General features: G+C 43.4%; 1 long non-coding RNA gene, 2 pseudogenes and 2 gene segments (V, D, J or C); 2 read left to right on the forward strand and 3 right to left on the reverse strand.

The window, feature by feature from the left end:
• Positions 1–1284: 1284 nt before the first annotated feature.
• LOC119907348 lies at positions 1285–1763 on the reverse strand (the record flags this gene model as incomplete). The annotated part of the segment is given in 2 exon segments: positions 1285–1604; positions 1712–1763. Coding segments are annotated over 2 exon segments (372 nt in total), but the record flags the coding sequence as incomplete, so codon positions are not given.
• A 1490-nt stretch (positions 1764–3253) lies between these two features.
• LOC119907358 lies at positions 3254–5656 on the forward strand (the record flags this gene model as incomplete). The annotated part of the segment is given in 2 exon segments: positions 3254–3284; positions 4179–5656. Coding segments are annotated over 2 exon segments (366 nt in total), but the record flags the coding sequence as incomplete, so codon positions are not given.
• A 2741-nt stretch (positions 5657–8397) lies between these two features.
• On the reverse strand, positions 8398–11305 carry LOC119907646 (annotated as a pseudogene).
• A 1193-nt stretch (positions 11306–12498) lies between these two features.
• Positions 12499–12988, reverse strand: LOC119907350 (annotated as a pseudogene).
• A 10142-nt stretch (positions 12989–23130) lies between these two features.
• LOC119907363 lies at positions 23131–23495 on the forward strand. The gene is made up of 3 exons (XR_005445093.1): positions 23131–23166; positions 23253–23303; positions 23398–23495. It is a non-coding gene; the product is annotated as an uncharacterized LOC119907363 (long non-coding RNA).
• Positions 23496–27414: the final 3919 nt, after the last annotated feature.

Raw genomic sequence — 27414 nt, forward strand, 5'->3', positions numbered from 1 at the left:
CAAAAATGTTGTGTAACTGCAAAATCAAAGTCAGTACAGTAAGAGACTTCATCCACATCACATGCAATCTTGTCCCTCGCCAAGCAAAGGAGGAAAACCCTCTGTAGTGCTGGAAGCAGACTGACTGTAACAACACTCCACACCTATCTCACCACAGGCCATTTATATTGGCCGTAAGAGATTTTCCATTGTAAATGATGTTTCGGTCATAGACCTTCCACCATCAGGCAGAGAAACATTATTCTGTTGGACTGAAGTAAGGTCTGTAGGTTGAAGGTAATCATTTATGAATCACTGGTTGCTGGTTTATGTTGAACCACTTGCTTTGTGGGACACCACAGTGAAAGCTGACATTGTCACATAGACAGGATGTACTGCCAGCTGATGGACCTGCAGCTCACGCTCAAACACAAAATTCCAACGACAACCCAGAAAAGTAAGAAGATGATCAGTTATAGCCCCAAGGTTGAATAAGGGTAGAGAAACTGTCCCTTACTTATAGCTTGGTCAAAGGGTGACATTGCCACTACACTGGCCAGGGACTTGACCACATATTGGTTTGATCACATCATTCGAAACAAGTGTGCAGAATTATGAGTTGTTGTGTGTAAATGATGACAGTTGTGTAGTTGTGTTTAACTTTTGGCGCATGTATTTAACATTTTGCAACACAAGTGCATCACAGTGCAAAATGTGTTTTAGTGAGTGAGAATGTGTTAAGAGTTTTGCAAAAGGAGTGGATGAGATTTGCAAACAGTGTCTAAACTACCTGAATTTGTTTAAGGTTTTGCACAATGAGCCTGCACAATGGAGCAGCTTTTCTCCCCAAAACAGAGTGCACAGTGCCTGCTCCAGCAGGTACTATCTTGAGGCCACGAGATAGTATTGTGAGGCCACGACGTAAAGTGGACCTTGGGGGACTCCGTAGTTCTCCTCCTCTGAAAATGTCAAATGTTGTTTAATGACTTGCTTGGATCCCGATCATTGCCCCTTTCGGCTATATTTTTTATTGAAGTTGTTTTGATACATGTTCATTGGTGATTAGAGCAACAGTGATGAAATGAAACAGAAATGTTCAATCTATTTGATGAAATTGTGTGTGTAAAGCATGTGTGTGTGTGTGTGCGCGCGTGTGTGCGCGCGCGCGCGTGTGTGTGTGTGTGTGTGTGTGTCCTCAGTGAAGTGTATCAGTCTCTGCAGTAGCTTCCAGCTGCAGCACTCAGTTCAGTTTCTGTTCAGTCTGACTGAGGGAGGTTTTTGTACGACGCTTTTTCACTGTGTGAACACAGCTTGACTGTTGATGTTATGGCGACTCTGACAGTAGTAAACTGCTGCATCTTCAGTCTGGATTCCACTGATGGTCAGAGTGAAGTCAGAGTTTGATCCACTGCCTGTAAAACGATCTGGAATCCCTGTTGCTCGAGTGCTAGCATAGTAAATGAGGAGTTTAGGAGTTTCTCCATCTCTCTGTTGGTACCAGGCTAAAAGGTGGTATGGGCTGCTATAGTAAACATCCTGACTGGTCCTACATCTGATGGAGACGGAGCCTCCCAGAGCAGAGCTCACTGCTCCAGGCTGAGTCACTGTGACCTGGCCTCTGGACTCTGAGGATACAGAGACAAAAACATAAAGCAGCGTCATGGTTTTGTGGGCTTCATTTCAGAGGGACGGATGTTCATAGAGGAGAGGAGTTTGATTCTCTGGACTTTACCTGTGAAGCAGCAGCAGAGGAGAGTCCAGATGAGGACGCAGATCAAAGTCATGTTTTTGATGAGGAGGATTTCTGTGGCTTCTGTTGTCATGAAGGACAGCTGTCAGTCATCCAGTGTTCAACTCTCAGGACTATAAACTCTCCCAGAGCACTGGAGCATGGTGCTGCTGATGCAAAGTGGCTCTCTATGGAAATGCTCTGACTGACTCCAGCAGGGACTTGGATTACTCTGATGATTTTTATCAATGGGTCAATCACTTTATCAGAGTATTGATAATATTTTTAAAAACCTCTTTTATATGAGTTTGGTTTTATGCTTCTAGACATATTTTGTTTAAAATATGTTCTGAGTTATTTCAGTATCAATTTAATTTGAACTAAATGAACTAGTACTGGGCAACGATAAAATTTTTCAATTACAATTAATCGCATGATTTTCTTGAAAATTGAAAATTTAATAATGAATTCTAAAGTAGTGTACTGCTTGATTTACATGTACTGCTACATACACAAAAATGCAATAACGTATGGTTTGCAAAGAGCTTTTTACCAGCAGTATTCCCTTTACACAGCAGCAATAAAATATTTCTTGTAAATCTCAACTTAAACATTAATGTAATCAAATCAAATATTAAACCACAGCTATTTACCACTGCCAGAGAATTACCTTTTATCTAGCTTGTTAAAACAAGTTACCATCAGAGTCCAGTTTTCTTGGGATTGGGAACATAGAAACAGTCTATGTTCAGTAGAAAGTGTCCCTGTTACAGCGAGGTGAAGTGGTCGAGCACAAGGTGTACTGGGGTTCCCGTGAAACTGTCGTGGTCGTGCTCGCTTCACGCACACGCCTGCCTGCTGCCAAAGTTGAATTGTCTTGAACTTTTTGTACGTGACGCGCAGCACAATCATTGGAAGAGAGACTGATCCTCGCTGTTTGTGAGTTTCCAGGATCTAAATAGTTATCAGGACATCAACAGGAGGGAATTCACATGGTAGAGCATCCCCGCAAAACTAAATGCAGGCCTATCAGGTAAAGTTAGTCTGTGTATAATTTTAATTTAAGTTAAAGGCTGCGCACAGAAGCCGTTGCCATGGTTACTATCCATAGAGCGCCTGCCGTTCACTCGCAGAGAGCTGTCTCCCTGTCTGTTCACCTGAGAACCTGCTGAAGCCTCTCCGCTGCTTGTTTGGGTTATTTTGCAGGCTGATCAACATCCCACCTCTCCTGTGACCCATGGTTTGATTGTAGGCCTATGTGTATTCAGAGCCAGTGAGCAACGGACTTTCAAAATAATAATTTTTAAAAACTGTCGCCGTTAATTAATGAATGCTTTAACGCGATAATAATACGTTAACGTGCCCAGCCGTAAAATTAACATGTTAAATTAAAACAGTCATATTTTCACATGTCAGCTGATAAAATGTTACAAACAGAAACTATTTTTGGTGATTTTGTTTGTGTCAAAGTCAGAGAGCCGTGTCTCTCTACAGTGAGAGGTTTTTGTACGGCGGCTCAATGAGTTTGTATCACTGTGGTGGACTTTTGGTGGAGGAACCAGACTGGATGTTGGAAGTAAGTCAAATCCTAAAAACTGTACAGTTAGAAGAGCTACTTTTCTTTTTATATTTCTTTATATTCCACAGTAATAAGAAAAATGTATTTGCTCTCCAATTTTTACATGAATATTCTGAACTCAAACAAAGTTCACTTCAATAATACAAATTCGAAATTGTAATGAAAGTAACCTTTTAAGACAGAGGAGAAATCCTTCTTTACAACTTTACAGTTAAAATTGCAACTTGAAGGCTTCTAGCTTTAGTTCATTCTGTCAAAATCAGAGAGCCGTGTCTCTCTAAGGTGAGAGGTTTTTGTACGGCCACTGTGGTGGACTTTTGGTGGAGGAACCAGACTGGATGTTGGAAGTAAGTTTCTGCATAAATAATAAAGTAAAGTTATGTTTTAATTTCAACTTTTGGATGTTTGAGGCAGATTTGTTTTAATTGTTTTAACACTTATTCATGTTTTATTTCTCCTCTTTACCATGGAGGCTAAAGGTTTTAGTAAACATCTCTTCACACATTCCTGTCACACTGAAATTGATATATTGTGACATATATTGCTTAAAATTTTGAATAATATTTGACCAATTTGGTAATGATGACTGAAATCCATTTGACAAACATTTGATAATTTCCATTAAATAATTTAAAGTCATGTATAGTTAAAGATTTGTTTGATTTTGAAAAGGTTTATTCTCTTTTATTTCCAGTGCAGATTAATATATTTCAGGTTGTTCTGTATGATGATTCTCTCTGTGCTGATTTGCATGAGAGGCTTCTTAAAGGGAAGTGAAACAATGTGTGAGTGACTGGTGGAGCAGAAAAACCATCTGACAGAAACTCCTTAAAGGAGAAAATCAGCTCTCACACAGCAAAGGTGTCCTCTAAGCTGATTGGTGTCTCCTAGGTGATGTCCGTCCCACCCTGACGGTGCTGCCCCCCTCCAGTGAGGAGCTGCAGCAGGGGAAGGCCACGCTCATGTGCCTGGCCAACAAGGGCTTCCCCTCAGACTGGAGTCTGGCCTGGAAGGTGGACGGCAGCAGCAGCAGCAGCAGCAGCAGCTGGGAGGAGAGCAGTAGCCCCGGGGTGCTGGAGAAGGACGGCCGCTACAGCTGGAGCAGCACCCTGAGGCTCCCTGCAGACCAGTGGAGGAAGGTGGGCTCTGTGACCTGTGAGGCCACCCAGGGCTCCCAGGCTCTGGTCTCAGAGACACTGAGGAGAGACCAGTGTTCCCAGTCCTGACCTGACTCACTGGGACTCTGCTACTGGTTTTACTCTGCTCTCTGCTCTCTGAACTCTGTAACTCTCTCTGTGTCTGTGTCTCTTTCTTCCCTTCAGTCACTCTCTAATCACATGTTTCATGGATAAAGTTTGTTTACTTGATTTAATTTTGATTATTTCTACACAATAAATACCAGTTCATCAAATTAGTTGTTTTCATTCATGTTATTGTGAAGGTAACAGATCAGGAGCGTAGTTGGCTTAGTTGAATTTCAAATTACATTTATATAATCTTTACATGGAAATAAATATTCTATTTAAAAAACTAAACAAATATATATTATTATTATTATTATTATTATTATATGTTGTTACCTCTAACTTATCCACTTTTCAACTCATCAACAGTAGACATATATATTTCATATACATACATATGGTGTTTCACCCTCAGTGCCGAGAACGCTGCCCTGCATATTTACATATTTACATGGAGAAAACATTGAGAAGTCTGGTAGTAAACTGATCCAGTGATTTGTGACAGTTTGTTTTGTCAAGTTTGATCTTTTTTTACACCCGATTCACTGGTTTTACTCTGCTACTGGTTTTACTCTGCTACTGCTCTCAGTCTGTCTGGTTCTCAGTTTCTCTCATGAGATGTTTCAATATGGACCTCAGGTGGTTAATGTGCTTGTGTTGATCGTTGATTGATTTTTATCATGTAGACTGGATTATAACAGAAACTTCCTTTCTCTGACATATAAGTTAGCAACATTGGTGAGTTTCACAGTAACAAGTTTATTTTTACCATATTACGTTTTGATGGTTTTTGTTCTTTGCTATTACTAATGTCATCCTTGGATAACATACACATACCTGGAAATGATTAAAAGTATATTTTTTAAAAAGGAAGGTATTATCTGCATAAAGTCATTCATGAGTCTGATTTGATATATTGCACCAAATAATATTTAAATGAGACAGTATCACTTCGCCAAATGAGAACGACTGTTTCTGTCTCTTGGTGTCAGCACAATTAATACATTGTGATTTTTCACTGCTTGTAGTTTACACCCATCCCATTTACCAAATCAGCTGTATCCCTGCAAATTATAAACATATAACTGTTGTTGTTGTTGTTGTCTTAAATTAAAACATTTAATCCGAAGAGACTGGATTATTCTTAGAGTCAGATCACCAGGATTTTATACTTTTATGGGAACATTTTAAACAGAAATAATGCTCAGTGCCCTACTCTGTACTGAAACGTTCTCTGTTATATAGTAGTTTATCATGTGTGAGCGGGGTTGGGAGGATTACTTTAAAAATGTAATCCGGTACAATTACTAATTACTTGTTTAAAAATGTAATCAGTAACGTAATCCAAGTACCAAAAAATAAAAGTAATGTAATCTGATTACTTTTAGTTACTTTTGCATTATTTCAATGCCAAATAGGCAAATGAAAACAAGAGATGTATCAATGATGTGTTTTCTGCTCAGTGTATTTTTAAAGAAACATAGAATAACAAAATTTCCTGTTCCCAAAATCCATATTTAAATGTTTTTATATGATATGCTTTGCACTATGTGACCACTATGGCAGTATCTCGCCCATCAATGACAAAAACATTGTTTTGTATTGTTTGTCATTCGGGAAAACATTTTACAATTTTGATTACTCACTCTGCACTTGTATTAATTTAGCATGAAAACAATATAAAGCTGCTGAAGCATAGTGTTTATGGGGCCGGGCCCCACTCATTACTGTACAAAAACACAGCTTTCTTATCTTATTTGAAAGAGAAATATTAGAAATATGGAGAAAATATTTTTCTAGTTTTCTCTGTGATGTCCCCCGGCTGCTCTGCCTCAACTCTGTGTCTGAGTTTCCTGATGGACAGATAGCTTTACTTGTTGTTGAAGTTTAACAAGCTAACTAGCTGCTGTTATTAGCTCAGTTAGCTGTGCAACTACTAGTAAAATAAGTTTACTCTGCCCATACTGGGAGATCGGATCACCGGGGTAGTGTTAGTGTTTACCATAGACTGTAATGTTATAAAGGTGTTTAAGTTACATGGGTTGCGGTGCCTGATTGGGAACCGTAACCGGGCGAGCGGGCAACAAAACCTCGCTCAGCAGCCTCCCAGTGAACACAGCATGAACAGGACTGAACACAGCCTCAACGACCAACAGGATATCCAGTAACTTACTGAGATGATTTACACACACATTTACTTTTTGTTAAACTGTTAACTGTAGCCTATCTGCCTGTATCTGGTTGGTTACTTTGGTCGGTTAGCCGTGCTGCTAGCGGCCATATAAGCTTACTCAGCCCCGGGTTGCCAAGAGCCAAACCCAGCAAGAAAACTACACTCGTACTGTATCCCCAGTGGTCAAATTGGCCTCTGTCGGTCTTGGAGGCTGTGCTCGGTTCTGGTCCAGCTGCGTGTTCACTCACTGGGAGCTGGAACCAGAATCTGCATGATGGGTCGGAGGCGTAAACACACATTCACCGCAAATGGCAACTGTAAACGCCAATCAATGTCTGCGACATGTCCCACCCTTGCTTTGGCTTTTTACCAGACTGTATATAAAAAATATATATAGTGGCAAATAGCACAGCGTTTTGTTTCGTGGAAACTTTCTGCTTAAAGGAATCCCTATGAGTAATCCCTGTTGTGGGATTGTGTGGTGTGGGGACAGAGAGGACCCAAATGCAATGTTCGGAGGGAAGGAGGTTTATTGAGGGAGAAAGGGGTAGAGGGACTGGAGTGGAGGAAGAGGTGGATGTCGGGAAAGCACAGGCACGGGGAACCAAGGAGACAGGGGGCCACGGAGCTGGGGAACACTGGGGCCGAGGAAGCGAGGAGAGGCGGGGGAACAGGGAGGACGCCGTGAGGGAAGTCCGAGGAGGAGAGGGCCGGTGGATGAGCCCAGCCGACTGAACGGAGGACGAGGGTGAGTGTACCTGGGAGGGAAACAGACAGAGAGACAGGGTTAGGGATGACAGCGACAAGGCACAGGGAAAAAACAAGAAACATGAAAGCCTGAACGTGGGGGTGGCACCGGGTATGGAGCAACAACGATCAAGCGAGGATGGTGTGGAGAACCGGGGATGAAATACAGGCAGGCGTGAGGTGATTACTGGCAGGTGTGGCAGGCTGACGAGGTGGCTGATGGGATGCAGGTGCAGGTAGTTGGCTGGGAGCAGAGGGAGAGAGAGCACACAGGGGAGAAAACACAGGGAGGCAGGCAGGGAACAGAAAACCAAGGAAAAGGCAGAAAAACTGATAAAAAGGAGAAAAAAACAGGACACTCACCGTCAGCCGGGCTGCCACCACAACAAATCCCCATCATTTTTGTATCCTGATTACGTAACGCCGTTACATGTAATCCATTACTCCCCAACCCTGTGTATGAGTTTGACAGTCTTAAGGGTTTTTTTCAAAGCATATTCAAATTATTAAGCATTTTTACCAAAATTAAGTTATTGATTATGTGGTAATGTCTATTAGTCTATGTGTTAATAGCTGAAATAAAACAGTGTTAGTTCTGACTTATATTGTGCACAAACTGCATAAAATAACAAGTGTAAAGACAATAATACCCAAAAGACAATACTACAAAAACAGCCGACCTGATTTCCTCGGGCAGGCTGTTCCAGAGCCTCGGGGCCCTGACAGCAAACGCTCTGTCCCCTTTAGTTTGCAGTCGAGACTCTGGAACAGACAACAGACCTCTGCCCGAGGATCTCAAGGTACGTGCTGGTGCGTATGGGACTAAAAGTTCAGAAATATAACAAGGCGAGAGGCCATGGCGAGAGGCCATGAAGAGCTTTAAAAGTGATCAATACAATTTTAAAGTCAATTCTAAAACCTACTGGGAGCCAGTGCAATGAAGCTAAAACAGGGGTATTTAAATATATGTATTTTTCATGCTGAAAGTGTTGCTGTCGTCTAACATGTTATAGTTTCTCTGCAGCTGTTGATTCAGATCAGTTCCTCTCCAGCTGAGGGAGGTTTTAGTACGACGTTGTATCACTGTGTGAACGGGAAGCCATTACAGTGCTGACAATAATAATCTCCTGCATCTTCAGTCTGAACTCCTCTGATGGTCAGAGTGAAGTCAGTCCCAGATCCACTTCCAGTAAAACGATCTGAAACTCCAGACTGACGACTTGTAGAATAATAAATCAGGAGTTTGGGAAATTCTCTTGGTTTCTGAAGGTACCAGTCCACCTCATTGCTAACACTTGAACTGGCTTTACATCTGAGTCTGTCCTGGAACAACAGACTGAGCTCCAGGAGACTGAGTCAGGATGATTTCTCCTGATGAATCTGGAAAACATGAAAAAGAGGAGAAGGGTTATTGAGACAAATCCAGTTTGGAGAAAGATGATCAACATCCAAACAGAAGAGTCTCATTTCTTTAACATGGAGAACAGATGGAAGAAGGTAAATGCTGCTTGTTTCAGTGTTTCTCCATCACAGCAGAACATCATTGTGGTGAACCTGGTTGCATCCTGAAGCAAAGTTTTCAGAAGAGAGTCTCACCCTGAACAAGGAGCCCCAGGGTGGCCAGCAGTAGAATCAGTGAATTATGAAGATGGCGCCAGTGTGTGTGGCCAGCCGTCCGTCGCTGTCAAATTTGTTTGTATTTTCACTGTTTGTGTCACTGTTTATACAAAATATTGACTCTCTGCTGGTCTACGATCGCCAAACGCTGCTTGATCTCCGATTCTCTGTGGGAACAGTGATCAAATATGATCAGGGTGGACAGAAAACTTTTCTCCCTCCTTTGCAGTCAGAGATACCTGCTCACCTCCTGTACAATCTGCCGTCACTTCCCCTGAGAAGTCGCTCCAAGTGGCGGGGGAAACGCAGCGGACAGCTGGTGACGCTTAAAGCATATCTGGCATTCTATCCTGGATCTGATCGGACTCCCCAAGGCTTCTTGGCAGATATCAATTTACTTTCGCAATGTTTCCTGGCGAGTCTTGGAGCCTGCTGACACCTGACTGGTACCTGTTGTCAGCACGGATGTGGAGGCCCAGCTTCCTCAACAATGTTCACCTCGACCTCGCAGAGGTGGTGTCAACCACGGATATCTTCGGCTGCTGAGTCGAGTACCTCAAACGGCCAGTCCGGCAACACAGTCCGGCAACACAGGCTCCTATCAGAGCTGCCTTGGTCAATATTAGATCGCTAGCGAATAAGACCTTCATCCTGAATGACTTCTTTACCTCTCATGATTTGGATTTCTTATTCGTGACTGAAACCTGGCTAAATGTTGGTGAGTCAAACTTTTACCGGCTGATTGCTCTTATTTTAACTTTTCGAGGACTACTGGTCGAGGAGGTGGACTTGCTTCTGTCTGACTGACACCCATGTGAAAGAATTGCTTCGAGTGGCAACAACGGAATACAAGCCAGATTTAAAGAGGATTGTTCAAGGCAAGGAATGCTATAAGTCCCACTAAGCAACATGCATAGTAAAAGAAAAACGCTATTGTAAATTATTATATTTTTGTTTGTGGACTTGGTTGAACTGAGAGTTTGTGTGTGTGACACAGTGCACACACACGTCCATTGTTTAAAATGACTGGCCTGTGGTCTGTAGGAGTCAATTTCTGTCATTATCATGTTGGTGTGTGACATTTACAATAAATCTGGCTGAGCAGAGGTCTGTGTGTGTGTGTGAGAGAGAGGAAGGGTTGGGGGGGCTCTTAGTCTCTGACTGGTTGGCCACCCTTGTATTAAAGCCTGGCCTCCCTCTCTCGACTACAACTGGTTCAAAATGCTGCCACTCGTCTCCATACAGGAACACGTAAGCGAGATCACATCACCCCTGTTCTTGCCTCTCTTCACTGGCTCCCAGTTAATTTAAGGATTGATTTTAAGATTCTATTGTTTGTTTTTAAAGCCCTTCAGGGACTAGCTCCAGTCTATATCACTGATCTGTTGAAGCCACATGCTCCTTCAAGGTCATAAAGGTCTGCAAACCAGTCTCTTCTTGCTGTCCCTAAAACACGGCTCAAGAGCAGGGGGATCGAGCTTTCAGCCCCAAGACTGTGGAATGAATTGCCTCTACATAAAGGACTGGCCCCAAGCCTTACAGTTTTAAAATCGCTACTTAAAACACATTTTTATTCCTTGGCTTTTAATCTGGCACGAGAACTGTGTGTTGTATTTGTCTGGTGTTGTATTTTGTCTATTTATTGTTTCATGTCAATGTACAGCGCTTTGGTCAACCTGGTTGTTTTAAATGTGCTTTAGAAATAAAGTTTGATTGATTGATCGATCATCATAGTGCTGCCGGCGTGTCAGTGGCTCTGAAAGGCCTGGACAGCCACTGATCAACACTGGCCTCTTAATGGCTGGGAGCAGAGAGGCAGGACACATATGCAAACACACAGTCAGTGAGCTGTAGCTGTCCTCAACATATCATGGTGTTTCCCCCTCAGTGCTGAGAGCATTGATCTACATATTTACATGTAGACGATAATGAAAACTCTGGTGGTAAAAAGATCCATTGCTGTTTTGGTTTGTCTACCTAGTTTGGGAAAAGTTTTTTTTTCACAATGATTAGTGACATTAATATTCATCTTTAGGTGTCTTTAATGTTGAGATTTCATCATGTAAAGCAGTGTTGGGTGTTCATGATCATGCAATGTAATTGAAAGCTCAACAACAGTTCGTGGATGGATGTGCAAAGATTATTTAACTGTAGTGTACTGCAACAATTTTAATTTAAACATCTAATTTGACTTGGAATATAGAAAAGGGAGTCTTCATCATTACCTCTTCTTGCATGGAGTCATATATAGTGTTGGAATCCCGGGCAGGAAACCTATCGCGAGAAATGCATAATGCTGTACTGCAAGCTACCTCACTAATCTCAGTATGGATATCATGACAAAGATTGCAAAGAGACCAAAGAAGAAATTATTGGAGGAAGAAGGGATGAGAAGAAGAAAGTGTGACAGAGCACGAGACAGACAAGAGTAAATATCAGACTGGCTTTTTTTTGTTGGCGTGAGCTAAAGGAGCTAAAGCTCTCGCTGTAATTGATGTTACTTTGTTTGCTCTGTCCTGTGTTGTTGCTGTTGCTTGATGTTCGGCTGTGTTAGCAAAGCTGTTGACATTAATCATGTAATGTAATCAGAGCAAATACATGAACAGGTGTCCGTATACAACAGTGTCATGTAAGTGAATAGTACTCCTAAAACCGGGAGCCAATTTTGATTATAAAGTTTTCTGATGCTGATCTGTGTCTTCATATTTTGTTTTATTTGGAAAAAGTTGAAGTTACTGTGCTCGTGCCGTTTACTCACGGAGCGCTGTCTCATCAGACAGGTACTACGTTATGATATTAAGAATGTTTCTAAGACCGAAATCTTCCCCCCAATAGTAATCAGCATGCAGTGTGTAGCTATCCACTTTTTAATTTGATGGCTTGTCTTCCTTTTGTTTGTCTACTTCTCCCACACGCTGCATCCAGTCTGTTGAAGTCTCCCTCCACTGCTTATTTCTGTGGGTGATTTGCAGGCTGATCAACATCCCGCCCCTCCTGTGACCCATGGTTTGACTGTACGTCTACGTTCAGAGCCAGTGAGAGACAGACTTTTTAAAAACTGCTTTACATGCGATAAAATAATTGTCAGCGATAATTGATTGATGCGTTAACGCTGTTTGTGAGTCCTCAGTGAAGTGTATCAGGGATTATAATGTGATATAAATGTATAGAGAAGAGACGTGCTGGAAAATGTAATTTGACTAAATATATTTTTTGATGATCAAGAGTTTCTTGATCATTAAAAAATTATCTTATTCTATTATTATGCATCACAAAAACAAAGCTAATTCATGTGTGTGTGTGTGTGTGTGTGTGTGTGTGTGTGTGTGTCCTCAGTGAAGTGTATCAGTCTCTGCAGTAGCTTCCAGCTGCAGCACTCAGTTCAGTTCCTGTTCAGTCTGACTGAGGGAGGTTTTTGTACGATGCTTTTTCACTGTGTGAACAACCACTGACTGTTGATAACATGAAAACTCTGACAGTAGTAAACTGCTGCATCTTCAGTCTGGACTCCACTGATGGTCAGAGTGAAGTCAGAGTTTGATCCACTGCCTGTAAAACGATCTGGAATCCCTGATGCTCGAGTGCTAGCAAAGTAAATGAGGAGTTTAGGAGGTTCTCCAGCTCTCTGTTGGTACCAGGCTAAATAGTGGTTTGGGCTGCTATAGAAAACATCCTGACTGGTCTACATCTGATGGAGACGGAGCCTCCCAGAGCAGAGCTCACTGCTCCAGGCTGAGTCACTGTGACCTGGCCTCTGGACTCTGAGGATACAGAGACAAACACATAAAGCAGCGTCATGGTTTTGTGGGCTTCATTTCAGAGGGACGGATGTTCATAGAGGAGAGGAGTTTGATTCTCTGGACTTTACCTGTGAAGCAGCAGCAGAGGAGAGTCCAGATGAGGACGCAGATCAAAGTCATGTTTTTGATGAGGAGGATTTCTGTGGCTTCTGTTGTCATGAAGGACAGCTGTCAGTCATCCAGTGTTCAACTCTCAGGACTATAAACTCTCCCAGAGCACTGGAGCATGGTGCTGCTGATGCAAAGTGGCTCTCTATGGAAATGCTCTGACTGACTCCAGCAGGGACTTGGATTACTCTGATGATGCTGTTTATCAGTGGATCAATACTCACGTATTGTGTCTGATATTTGAAATTTGATGTATTCACAGCAATTCTTGAAGTCTTCAGTGTTGTTAACCAGACTAAATTCCCCTCCACTTAAAAATCTTGTTGCACTTCTAAATTTTCTACATTCGTATCAGTTCGTTGTGGAAAACTATGCTGGATTTCTCTGTACGAAGAAAATACATTTCAAAATGTAGGTTTTAACATTCAGTCTCAAGGTCAGTGCCATTTTCTTTTGATTCAATTTATAATGTGTACAGTATTCAATATTTCTTCCAGACTAATGAGTTAAAACCATGGGATCAATTTGTTTGAAAAAGTAGTTGAGTAGGTAACAATGTTCATTTGAATGTTTCAGTGATGATTCCTGCTTACATGAGGAGAACAAACACATCATCATCATGAAGGAGGTTTTTGCTTGAGACAAGAAATATTTAAGATAGTTAAACCAATATAAGCCTTACAGTCTTCACCATATGTAAAATATTTTAAACTCTGAAATTCAGAAAGTTTAATTTCAAAATAAAAAATATATACTGTACACCTGAATAAAAGTGTGCTAGTGTTAAATTTTTATCTTTAGTGCTGAAAACCGTCTGTTGTCATGGTTCAGCAGTGATGCCTATATGTTGCCATGGTTACTGAGCTCAGAGAAGGAAGTGAAACCAGTTTCATCCAGTCTGACAAAGACGAACTTGCAGCCTCCTCTGCTGCAACTAACAGGATGTTTAGTTTACCTCATATAAACTTTATTATCTCTCTTTGCAGTGGGTCGAGTCGTTCCAGAACACTGAGGACAAGCTCTCTGTGTCTTAAAACAAACAAACAAAAAAAATAATAAACATCTATCGCATTGCGTTTACATTTATAGTTACAAGAATAACTGCTGAGATATGTAGGGGTCTTCGTTGAAAAGAGTAGATAAATTAAATCCCAAACAAGTGAGTTTTAGTCTCAGTGTCAGATAAGTAGGATTTTATAATTTCAGTACTTAAATTTCTCACACTGTACAACACACACTATCAAAACACACTTATCACAGACTCACAACTACAACAATATTGTTTTTTTGTCATTTTCCGTAGCCTTGTCTGTGCAGTTGTAACCCAGTGCTTCTCTCTTGTGGAATTGTTATGGTACTACAAATGTTCGAGTCACTGATACAGAATTTTTCCTAACGTGTCTGTGTGTTGAAAGTGATTTATCCAGAGCAGAATGGGCATCAGACACCCAGGCAGGACATTTACACAAGTCTGAACTGTGCTCTACAGTATTCAGTCAGCTGGTCAGTCCTCTACTTTTGTCCAGGTTGAAATATCTCAACAACTACATAATGGACTGCAGTGAAATTCTGCAGATATTTGTGGTGCAGAGAATAAGTCTAACTTATTTTGGTTGCTGAGTAGATAGATAGATAGAAAGGTTATGATAGGGTAACCCTAGTTATTTTGTGTTAGTCACACTAGGTTTAGGGGTGCTGTTTTATTTTGGTTTAAATGTTGGTCCAATCGGTGAGGTTTAGTTCCCCTTCGAGGGAACTCGAACTGTGTCGGTTACGACACTATGGGAACGCCTCTATGCGTAGCAGGTCTGAACGTGAATGAAATCACTCCAATCCTATTGGTTTGTTGCTAGAACGGTAAGGTGTGACGGTATAAAGCACACCTGTACACGGCTCTCTTTTCCGAGGATGGCCGGATGTGTTCTCCCTGAGGCGTGGGCCCTGCGGCCACTCAGGCGGCCCGGCGGCTTCACTCATGGGGTTCACAGCGTGATCTGTCGGAGGATTTCGGGACGGCTGAGGCTTTTTCCCGACCTTCATCCGCTGGCTCCGACGCTTCCTTTCCTCGTTCAGGAGCCCGTTTCTTAGCTTCTCCCACTCGCGGTTTGGATCCGGAGACGCTGCAGCAATCCGACTCCGAGGAGGTGGACGTGCTCAGCGTAGTGGACAATGACTTCCGGGTGTCGGGGCGGCATCATCAGACGGCGCCCGACTATGACGAGCTGCTGGAGGTGGTGACTAGAGCCGTGGCTAAGCTCAACATCAATTGGCCACAGGAGGAGCAGACACCACAGGCTAGTGGTAAGCTTGATGAAAGGTTTCTTAAGCACCATGAGCCATTAGGGACCGTGGTTATGGGAGCATGCCTCGGGTGGAGGATGCGCTTGCGAGCTATCTCTCCCCTCGACTTGCGTCCTCCCTGGAGAAGCCGGCGTTACCCTCCAAGCCATGTCGCACCACATCTATGCTCGTGGGGAAGGCGTACATGGCAGCGGGCCAGGCAGGTGCGAGCTTGCACACCATGGTGGTGCTTCAAGCCTACCAAGCCGACCTGCTACAGGAGATGGTTCATAGGGGGGGTCCCTCTGAGGAAGATCTGGCAGAGCTTTGCAGAACCACGGACCTGTCTCTCTGGGCCACCAAAGAAACAGCCCGCTCCATTGGCCGGTCCATGTCGGTTCTGGTGGCCACAGAGCGCCACCTATGGCTCAACCTCGCGGGCATATCTGAGAAGGATAAGAGCTTCCTCCTCGATGCACCGGTGAGCACGGAGGGACGCGGGGGACTCGGTGGTGGATCAGTTCCAGCACATTAAGACGCAGGGCGAAGCGTTCCGCCAGTACCTCCCTCGCCGGTCTGGACCCAAGGCAGCTGAGGCTGCCAGGCGTAGGTCCCTTCCCTCACCATGAGCCAACCCCCACCACTGGATGCTACAAAAACTTTCACACTGAACCTTCAGGTATGAATGCATCAAAAGAACAAAATGTCACTTAATTTTTTATCTTTAGTACTGAAACCTGTCTGTTGTCATGGTTTCTGAGCTCAGCAGATGAGAAAAGAAACCCTTGTTTTACATATGATTCAATATCTTTAACTCTCATTTGTAATTTACTGAATGTTTACTGTGTGTTGGATGCTGCCTTTTTATTGTTGATCAAAAAGGCACAGACAAAAAAAGTTTTATCCAAATTCATGAAAACGTCACATCTGCTCTCTCTCTGTCTCTCTCTCCTTTTACACATGTTAACATTAATTTTCTTGTTGTGTTATTGGTGGTTTTAATAGTTCAACACAATAAAAAATTTCATCAAATAGCTTTCCTTGTGGATTATGTTCATAAAATTGACAGGTTATGATTTATTTATTTTTTTGCCATTCATCTAATATTACCAGTCATTTCAATAAGGTATGAAGACACAGTAATTTTTTTTTTTTTTTTTTTTTTTTTTTTTTAAACCTGTCCTGCCCAGCAGCCTGGTATAGAGTATAATGACCTGGATACCATATTGTGCCAGACAGATTTTACTTTAACAAGAGAGTATTAAAATACTCCTTTGTCTGTTTTATTATTTATTTAATTATGTATTGATTTGTCACCGGGCCGGACAGGGGGGCAGACACGGGGATGGGGGGGCACAAACAGACAGCACAGAGAAAGGACAACACCTGCAAGAGAAGGGGGAAAGGGGGATGGAGGGTGGGGACAACAGGGAAAAGCTGTGGGAAACACCAATTGCAGAAAGCAACGAAACCTGCAAGAGAACAGAGAGGGGGGCTTGGGGAGGAGAAAAACAACAACAAACAAACACAAACAAAAAAAACAATAAAAATAATAATAGTAAAAGACAACCAGCCGAACAGCAGCAATAAACAGCTGACATATTAATGACATATTAAGACAACTAAGAGAACAATGAAAACAAGAAACAGTCACACACACTAAATAAGCAACACAACACAGCCACGAGAGCTGGAATAATAATTAATTTAAATAAGTAACTGAAAGAAAGGCATCAGGAATAATTCTACCAGGGACAACCTAAGTTTGTTTGTGTCTGTGTGTGTCTGTGTGCGTGTGGGTGAATGTGTCTGTATGTGTGTGTATGTACATGTGTGTGCGCATAAGCCTGTTAAAGAATGTAGTTGTTAGAGAGAGTGGGACGCCACGACTGTAACAGGCAGGCAAGAACCCCAGTAGCCAATAGGGGTGGAAGAAAGAAAAAGAATAAATCAAATCAAAAAAAAACAAAGACTCCCAGATGCACCGCGATGCAAACACAGAAGACCCCGACCCAAATGCCAGTTGACAACGTAATGCCGACGGAACGCAAAAGAGGAAGAGCAGCGCCCAGACCGACCGCGGCGCAGACACAACATAGACCAGTGGCCTCCCCCATCCAGCACCCCCACCGCCGCGCAGCACACAACCACAATGCCCAAATGCCACGCAATCATCAACACCAATGCACAAGTGACGAGCCCAACGCGCACACTGCGCGAGCACGGCGACACCCATGCCCAGCAGCCCCCCGCGAATCCCGCGTGCGAGGTCGGGCAAATGAGAGAGAGCAAACGGAACAACACGACAGCGAAAGCCAGCGGAGAGAGACACCAGCAGCAAGTCCCAGCCCGGCAGCAAACGCGCCGCACAGGTCACCGTGCACCCGCCAATAAAAGTCCACCGTCCCCCCAACCGCCGGAAAAAACTAGGTGAGGAGCACAGCCCTGCCCCGCACCCACACTGCACATCCCGAAAACTAACTATATACCTCAGTATCCAGAGGGATCCAACAACTGGCCGACAGAGAAATGGGCAAGCACGGATCCGAGGCCAACGAAGCAAAACAGGAACGCAAACAGGTCCCTCCAAGCCAACGAGGAGATGCCTCCCCCGGACTCCAACGCACAAACTAAACGCCCAGCAGCCATCCAGACACCCTGCCCAGGGAAAAAGTATAATACATCAAGATGCATCGATAATCGCCCCACAATCCCACCGCAGACCCCCACCCCAGAAGCCAGGACACCCTGCGACCCCCCAAAGCGCAAAGGACCCCAGACCGCATGTCCAGGGGGAAGCTGTACCCCGCCCCAAGGAAGAACAGCAGAAAGCCGTGCCGGGAAGCTCGCTACCGCCAGGGAGCGATAACGCGGGAGAACCAGGCCAACGGTCCCCCAGCCCAGCCAGAGGCATCCCTCCCTACAGTGCAGCCAGTGACAGCAGCCCCGAGGCCGATCTCATCCCCGGACAGGGGCCCAGCCCCCCCAGTCAAGCACCCCCAAGGAGGAGCACCAAAACCTACCCCAGCACCGGTCATGCGCCCCAGAGACTCCCGAATGCCCCCACCGTGAGAGAGCTGGCAGGGGGAAGCAGCGGGAGCCTCACCTCTGCCGAAGAGGGCCCAGAGGAGAGGACACAACGGGCCCCCAGGCCCAGGGACACACCACCCACCCAGAAATGAGCAAAGGCCACAAGCCCGAGTCCGCAGAACCCTAGGCCAAGGGCGGGCCCCCACGCCAGGGGAGCCCCGACCCCCCCAGCCCACCCCAGATCAGGCAAGGCCGTCACCAACCCCACAGCACCCCCAACGCCGGGGCTCCAGGGGTAGGACACGAGGCCAACGAGAATCTCTCCCACTCCTTCAACCCCTCTGCCTGCCTCTGTAAATGTATTGTTTTGTGTTGGATGCATGTCATGGATTGTGAAGTGTTGTATGGTGGAGTGAAGATAAGGTGTGTGGTAACTAAGGTGCAACTAAAATTGGAGGGTAGTTGTGACACAGGCACCCCACAACTGTCAGGTAGTGGAGCCTCCCATCGTGCCCCTCCCACCCCCCAAGCCCTCTGTGTCTAATGTGTAATTAAAATTGAGGGGCAGGCAGTGAGGGAGGAAGAAGTGCGAGGCCGCAATAAAGCAGCCCCACCCCCCAAACGCCCTGCAGGCTGCCCGTCCCCCAGGATCCTAAGGGTGTATGTTGTGAGACATGACCAAAGGGGGAAAGGTGAAGGAGGTCATAGGGAGGCTAGAAGACCAGATTCCTGACTGGCCCCATCATTTATTCAGTCCCGTCCCCCACCCCCTAAGCAGGAGGACGCCAGGTCCCTCCAGCCCAGGGCTTATAGCAAGAGCCCCTCTAGCACCGGTAGCACCCCAGAGTCAGTGACAACCCCGCCCATCCCCAGGACGGGCCCAGGGGGGCCCAGCCCCCCCAGCGCGCAGACCCGCCCCAGACCCAGAGGCTCCAAAGCCCCGTGCCCCAGACCCCCACACACTCCAGAGGCAGGTCAGTGCAGCCCCAACCCAAAGTCCAACAATCCCCCGTCCTCGCCGGGGCCCCTCCGGCAGCCCCACTGTTAACCCCTCACCTCACCGCTCCCCCACAATCAGCAGCACTCCGAGCACCACCAGCCCCCAAGGGAGCAGGTCCGGGGCAGCAAGGACCCCACCCAAGGACAGAACGGCCCAACAGCCCAGATCCGAAGGTCGGCCCACACCCAGGAGGCAATGCCACTCAGGCCAGGTCAGGCCAGAAGACCCCCACCCCCGCTCCCTTCCCTCCCTACAGCGAAGCATCCCACACACAAACCCCCACCGTCCCCAAAGAAAAGAGACAGCAATCACCCCGCGACAGCAGCAACAGCCCCTCAGCCCTAGGGAGTCAGCAGATGCAAATAGCCCCTAGGACTCAACACGACCACACTCCAGAGGGCCGCGACGCGACTGCAAGCAACCATCGACACACCCCAAAGCACAATCCCTCCATACACAGGATCCCGGCACAACCACCAAGCATCCAGTCCGGGCACTAAAATCCAGAGGAGACACCCCCCAACCAGCTCAAAAAGGACCAGCCCGCACCCCCAACCCACCCCGTCAACCCCTTCTTCCCGGTCCCCCACCCCTCCAACAACCAGTCGCCAGACCCCTCAGAGAACCGAAATGCAATTATCAGGATGCACAGCATGCACACAGGACAGAGCCGCACACCAGCCCAGTCCCGGCCCGCACCCGATGCCCCCAACCCCCGACAAGCACGCAAGCCAATAATGACCTACAGATGAGCCAATCAACACTACCCCGCTACCAATCTAACTAGCGGCACACAACAGCCAAGTAATGCGCTGCGCAGGAGAGATGCCAGCCGGCGCAAACCGCCCCCACCCCCCCCGCAGCCAGAGAGACCACAGACCCTACCCACGGCTACGCCGTGACCCACGCCGCACGTTCACCACCAGACCGAAACCCCCCACAAGCATCCCCCCCACCAACCTCCACCGCCATGCCCGCCGCCCGCCCCTCCCCCCAACCCGGACCCACACACAGGACACACAGGGAGGCAGCCAAGCACCAAGCGCCACCACATCCGCACAGCGCGCGAGTCAAAATCACCACCCACGCACTGATACCAACAACCTCGCGACACCTAAGCAGAGTGGCTACCCACCCCGCAGCAGCGGCACGCCGAATACAGGGCAAACACCGGTCCCCCGTCAAGCCCGCGCCCTAGGCAACCCGAGCGCCGCACCACCGCCCCCCCCGCCAACACCATGCCATCAACCAACATTTAAAATTAGAAACAGTCCCCCACGCCCGCACCGCAATGCATCTAAGAATCAACCCACCCCCAGACACACCTACCGGCCGTACGGGACCCTGACCAGCAAGGCAGTACACACCCACCCCCATTAAGTGATAAAGTTGATCAAGGGGGACCAGAGAGATTGGAATTGTGTCAATTTGTTTTTTTTTACTGCAGACATTTTCTCCATGCTAATGTGATCTATAAGGTGATTCCGATATTGGGTGATACTTATATTCTTTTTGGCCTTCCAGTTCATGAGGATAGTTTTCTTGGCGATGCATAAGGCAGTGAGAAGCATGTATGATGTGTCAACCTCTATACTAATGTCACTTAGGTCCCCCAGCACGCAGAGTGATGGGGAAACTGGGACGGGGTAACTTAGCCATATCGATAGGTCTTCACATATCTTCTGCCAGAACTTTTGAACAGGTGTACATTGCCACATAGCATGCATGTAACTATCAGATATGTTACCTGAGCAGTTCCGGCAGATGTTTGACTGCATAAGACCCATTCTGAACATCCTTTGTCCAGTATAGTGTGTTCTATGGAGAGTTTTATACTGTATAAGTTGTAGATTGGGATTTGTAGTCATTCTAAAGGTATTTAAACATATCTGCATCCAAAAGTTTTGGTCTGGACTAATGGATAGATCTGTTTCCCATTTAAGAATGGGAGAGAGATTGAACTATCTGTTTTTAACAGTAACATGTATACTTTTGATAACAGTTTTGGAGGCGAGAGTTTAAGAAAGTCTGTTATCATTGGAGGTAAATCTAAGTCCATTATTTTATCCTTAAATCTAGCCTGAATTATGGATTTAAACTGTGAAATTCCAGAAATCTATTATGGCTAATTCCATATTGTGCCACTAGATCCTGGAATGGAATAAAGTTACTGCCTTGCATTACATGCTCTAGATGTCAGAGAGAAGTATCAAATACATTCCATCAAACTCATTTTTGACAGCTATTTCCGGTCCCACCACCCCCACCGGATGTCTGTATGTAACTGATAAGAGGGGTGCTGCCCGCCCCAACCGGAAATATGTCTGTATGTAACTGATAAGAGGGGTCATCCTGTCCCCCCCAGCCGGAAATATGTCTGTATGTAACTGATAAGAGGGGGTGCATCCTGTCCCGCCCCAACCGGAAATATGTCTGTATGTAACTGATAAGAGGGTTGCGTACATCCTTCCATTGTGTGTTTTTCATTGATTTAAAGACTTTATTAAGTAATACAACTTGAATGAATTAACTAGGAGGTTTTGTGACAATAAATTTATCATTAAAAAAGTATAGCAGTGAGTTATAAGTAAAAGGAGGAATCTCCGGGGCCAGCAAAGGATCAGTAGGAGGTTTCTTTGGAATCAAGTCAGTCTTTATTATTAAACAAGTGAAGAATAAATTGAAATAATGACAGCAAAGCAGTAAAATGGTATAATGGTGAGTAAAAATTAAAGCATTATAAATTACCTCAACAGCATGCAGCAAAATAAGAGTGAGTTCCAAAAAAACTTTGTAAAATCTTTGCTAAAGCTGTTTGTGTGACAAACTTACCATCATTAAAGAACTAAAGAATAAGATGAAATATACAGTAAAATAGTATAACAGTGAGTTAAAATTAAACAGCATTTTTTAATTACCTTCAAAATCTTTGCTAAAGCTTTGTGTGACAAACTTACCATCATTAAAGAACTAAAGAATAAGATGAAATAATTACAGTAAAATAGTATAACAGTGAGTTAAAATTAAACAGCATTTTTTAATTACCTTCAAAATCTTTGCTAAAGCTTTGTGTGACAAACTTACCATCAGTAAACAAGTGAAGAATAAATTGAAATAATGACAGTAAAGCAGTAAAATGGTATAACGGTGAGTAAAAATTAAACAGCATTACAAATTACCTTCAACAGCATGCAGCAAAATAAGAGAGTGTTCCAAATTACTTTGCTATTGCTTTGTCTTACAAACTTGCCATCATTATCACTCCAAAGCTGTAGCCTAGTCTTAAACTTGTGAGTCTTAAAACTTTAATCCTTCTAGAGTCTGTGTTCCTTCTTCTGTGTCTCTCTTTCTGGTGTAGCATAGGCTGTGGGGTGAATTGAGGAATGTGCTCCACCCCCCGCACCTCCCTCTGTTTTCTCAACGAGTCGTGTTGGGGCACCCGTTAAACCCTTCCTCTGTTTTCTCAACGAGTCGTGTTGGGGCACCCGTAAACCCTCCCTCTGTTTTCTCAATGATGCGTGTTGTGTGTTTAGCTGGCATCCTCAGGTAATCTTGTAGACCAGTTATTAACTTTGGTTATCTATAACCCAGACTCCGGATGTTAAAAAAAAACGGTCTGGTTTTATCAGACAGAGTTCGTGAGTTCGTTTTTGAAACAGGAAGCTATTATTATCGGAGACAAGAGTTTGGAACTAAATAATAATCTGGTTGTACGAGAAGTAAGGGCCCCAACCCCACATGCAGAGCAGCACTCGTGTGTTTGTTTGTTTTGTTTTTTGTTTGTTTTTTTTTCTTACTTCTATAAGTACCCTACCAGAAATCCAGAGGTCTTCACACTAGTGACCTGAAACCAGAGCGATGACCCTTCAAAGAGAACACGGTACGCATTCAGCCTTTCCTCCGCAACTAAAGAAATAGCAAAATCGACACTTTGTATTTTCATTCCTGCGTGTTTTCAATTAACAGTTTTTGACTTGATCGACAATGGGCTTCATTCAACCGAATATCAACTTGAAGGTAAGAGGGCCTTCTATGTACTAGAGTGAAATAGAAATGTTCTAAATTTTAAAGTGTACTATCCTGATGTGTATTTTGTATATTGTTTTTACAGATTTGTACTCAGGCGAGGAAATAGGTTCTACAAGGGAGAATGGCATTCCATCAGCGCAGGTTGTAGATCTCACAGGAGAAGTCGGTAAGTAAGGTTACCTTAACACCTTAATCAGGTGTAGGTTTTATTTATTTATTTACGGTGAGTAAAAATTAAACAGCATTATAAATTACCTTCAACAGCATGCAGTAAAATAAGAGTGAGCTCCAAAATTAAACTGAAGTTAAACTAAAGTAAAATCTTGCTAAAGCTTTGTGTGACAAATTCACCATCATTAAAGAACTAAAGAATAAATTGAAATAATTACATTAAAATAGTATAACAGTGAGTTAAAATTAAACAGCATTTTAAATTACCTTCAACAGCATGCAGCAAAATAAGAGTCTTTGCTAGTGCTTTGTCTTACAAACTTGCTATCATTATCACTCCAAAGCTGTAGCCTAGTCTTAAACTTGTGAGTCTTAAAACTTTAATCCTTCTAGAGTCTGTGTCTCCTCTTCTCTGTCCTCTCTCTTTCTGGTGTAGCATAGGCTGTGGGGTGAATTGAGGAATGTGCTCCACCCCCGCACCTCCTTCCATCCCTCCCCTCCCTCTGTTTTCTCAATGAGCCACATCAAGTTGTGTGTTTTAACTGTCATTAGCATCTTAAGGTAATCTTGTAGACCAGTTATGGAATAGAGTTATCTATAACCCAGGACTCCGGTTTTAAAAACGGTCTGGGTTTATCAGACAGAGTTCGTTTTCGAAACAGGAACCTATTTTTATCAGCCGGAGACAAGAGTTTGGAACTGCAGACTATCTAATAATCTGGTTGTACCAGAAGTAACGGCCCCCAGCCCCTCACCAGTTATCTCCCACATGCTGTCACATACAAAATAAGAGGGGGGCAGAGTTACCGTGAGACAATGATAAGAGACTAGGAGGGGTTTCCATAGGCCAATGATGGGGTCTGTGAAAATAAAACGAGAACATTGTCTTCAAGAAATTGCCAAGAGGGCACTTGGATCCTTGAGCAGTATCTACCTACCAAAGAGGGGACCTCCATGCGGTTAATTTTTTTCAGCTAATGAGTGTTTGTATCTGTTAAAGACTTCTTGTTTCTTTCAAAAATGGTAATTTTAACATCAGTGTTAGTAATATTTAAACATTTCTCTGTGATCCAAAAATATTCAGGGCCACTTTATTGAGAATTTACAGTTTTACCTGTTATTCAGAAATAACTTGGATGCATGCACAAATATCAAGGATTGCAGTATTAGCAGCAAAAGGTACTTTATCCAGGGTTCAATTATATAAAATGTCTTATTACACTAGTGCAGTCATTTAAACTTTCTCTTCAGGTTTGTCTGTGGTGCTTGGTCATTGGTGAAGTAGGCCTTTTTAAAGGGCCTTCATCTTATCTTATTTTGTATTTGCTCTTCATAATTATAAATTAGGACTAAAATGCTCAGCAGCATGATCCTATTTTTTAAGTAATCACTAAAACAGGTTTATCAACTTTTACTAAACCTTTGGAATAATTCTGTCCCCAAATATTTTGAAATGAAATTGACCAGTTATAGACAAGATTTTGCAATGTACTTGTTTCTTCAATCTAAATTTTATAGGATTGCACTTTATTTATTGACTGCATTACAGAAACGTCCATTGTTGGCTGGCATGTAATGACACGGAGTTCCCTCTTAGTTCCTTCTTAGCTAGCATGGAGTGACACTCCAGCATGGATGAATAAAAGAATGGGGTATTTCTATTAAGAGAATATTGTAATCTAAACTAATATTTAATTTGTAGTTACACTTACAAAATAAGGACAATTCTTATGTAGCAAAAAAAAAAACTACAAGTGTTAACAGCGTCCAAATAACTCTAAATGTAGTCTTCAGTAACATATAGACTATGTCCCTCATTCTAAACTAAAGCCTTACTCATAACTAAGTCACTAGTCATGCTAATAGGCCTTCTCTTTCCCTTTAGTAAAAAAAGCTAGAATTATAAAAAAAATATAGTTTACAACTTCATCAACTGGAAACTTCAAGAGCTAAAGTTTGATCCTTCTACTGAGAACCAGCTGCCTTTTGCTAATTAGGGTTTATTAGACTATTACAGAGGTCATGAAATCCAGAACCCTTCCCTTGGGGATGAAGTATTCAAATGCTAGTTAGCTACTTGTTGACATAACAGGACAGTAGTTTTCTGTTGAAAATAAAACAGAAGGTTATAATAAATCTCCTACAGGTAAAAGAATAAAAATAAGCTTTTTATTTCGGCTCAACCGTGATCTGTGCTAATAACACTTATTGCACATTCCAAAGCTCAACAGGAACCAGCAGCTTCAACAACAAAAGTCTGTAACAATATCTATCATATGGCTTTATATTTTTATTTAATGCCCAGATTTACCACGGGGTTCTTGACTAGCCAGAACAGGATGTTCAGCAGTCTTACACTGTTTCATTGCAGGTCTTGCATTCAACCATAGTGGCTAGTTTGCCCTTGACAATAAGGTTTTAGTAAAAAGTCTCATCACTGCTGCGACCTCTTTTTTGAGACCATGCTGTTTCTATTTTTTTTCTAGTGTCCCCTTCCATAGCATTTTCTGAGACACTACAAAAGAGGAAAACAGATTGCCATCGATAACCCAAACTCTAGGGTTAACTCGTAATTTTCATTACATTTGTTATGTAGTAAATCTACAACTGCAAAGCAATTTAGTGATCCCTACCATGTAGTGATCAAATGCCAATGCTCTCTTCGCTTCCCCATATTTAAAATGTGTAAATCTAATACCGCATACTCATCAGGATCAATCTTGTGTAAGTTAACATGTTGCAAATTTTACCCTTGCTACTAAGAGTTAGTACAGGACACGCAACATTAGTCCTCATTTTCCGAGCTGCTTTCTGAGCTGTTTGTCAAGCTTTGTGAGACGTGAAAACATTAATTTCACCCCACAATGTTTCTACATCACTGAAAAGAGCATGTGAAAATCTAGTTTTTTTGGGAGAAGTCTGTTTTTGCTTGTGATAAGCTAGCCCAAATCGCACCATCAAAACTTCTAGTTTCACATTTAAAAAATCCTGCCCCCGCCTTCATACTATTTACTTGTTTTGTGAAGCACATGCTGGAAGGATTGAATTACAATCAGCAGTGGTTTTACATGTCAACATTAGGTTATTGCAGAACAACAAAGAAGCCCCTGCTGTGAAGAAGCATTTTGAGTAACAGACATTATCATGACAAATACATTAGTATGTACCACCGGTTGTTGTGGCACTAAAAACTGAGTTGATGGCTCATGACTCTGAACTGATAGAAACACATACTTTTGTATTTGTTTGTGTATTTACCATGGGGTTCATGCCCTTCCCTTCTCATGTTCGCTGTTTGTCCCCTCTGTGTTCTTGTTACACGGTACAAAAGAAAAAATCTTATCCATTCTAACCAAACAATACATATGTATAATATTTACAACTTTACTACAAGTGTTATGTCAGTTACAGGATATTATAAATCTAAAACTTCAAAGCAATGTTAATTACATTTTCATTAGCTTCAGAGTTTTCTACAGCAACTGGCTAGGAGGTGTATTAAGTCATCTGGAAAGGGAGATCATGAAAGTGATGGCAATTTTTAGTGAAGTTATATGTTATGGGCACTTATCTGACCAAATACAGTCTAAAGTGAAAAGGGCAAATGCTTGAGTGACAAAAACAATGCAAGCAGGAGAGCAAGAGTCAGAGAGACCAAACTGACATAGGTTTATATGGGGACAAGCAGCTGTACTGTCCAACAAAATACTAATGAAGACACTATTTTAAATTAAAGTTTGGTGATGTTGACACTGATTGCATTAAAATAGCTTTAAAAGCGGTTGCTAGTTAAACATCTATTGGGGCATACTGTAGAGAGGTGCCGTTTTAATATATTGGTGGAAAATAAAAAACGTATTAAGAATATATTTAACATAATAATTTAATAGAAATACGGTAGCTTTGGCTTAGCCTAAATGCAATGAAT

Source organism: Micropterus salmoides, unplaced genomic scaffold (genome assembly GCF_014851395.1).
Source record: "Micropterus salmoides isolate LMB-PRFRI ecotype aquatic unplaced genomic scaffold, ASM1485139v1 Ms_hic_scaffold_17, whole genome shotgun sequence".
Lineage (NCBI taxonomy): Eukaryota > Metazoa > Chordata > Actinopteri > Centrarchiformes > Centrarchidae > Micropterus > Micropterus salmoides.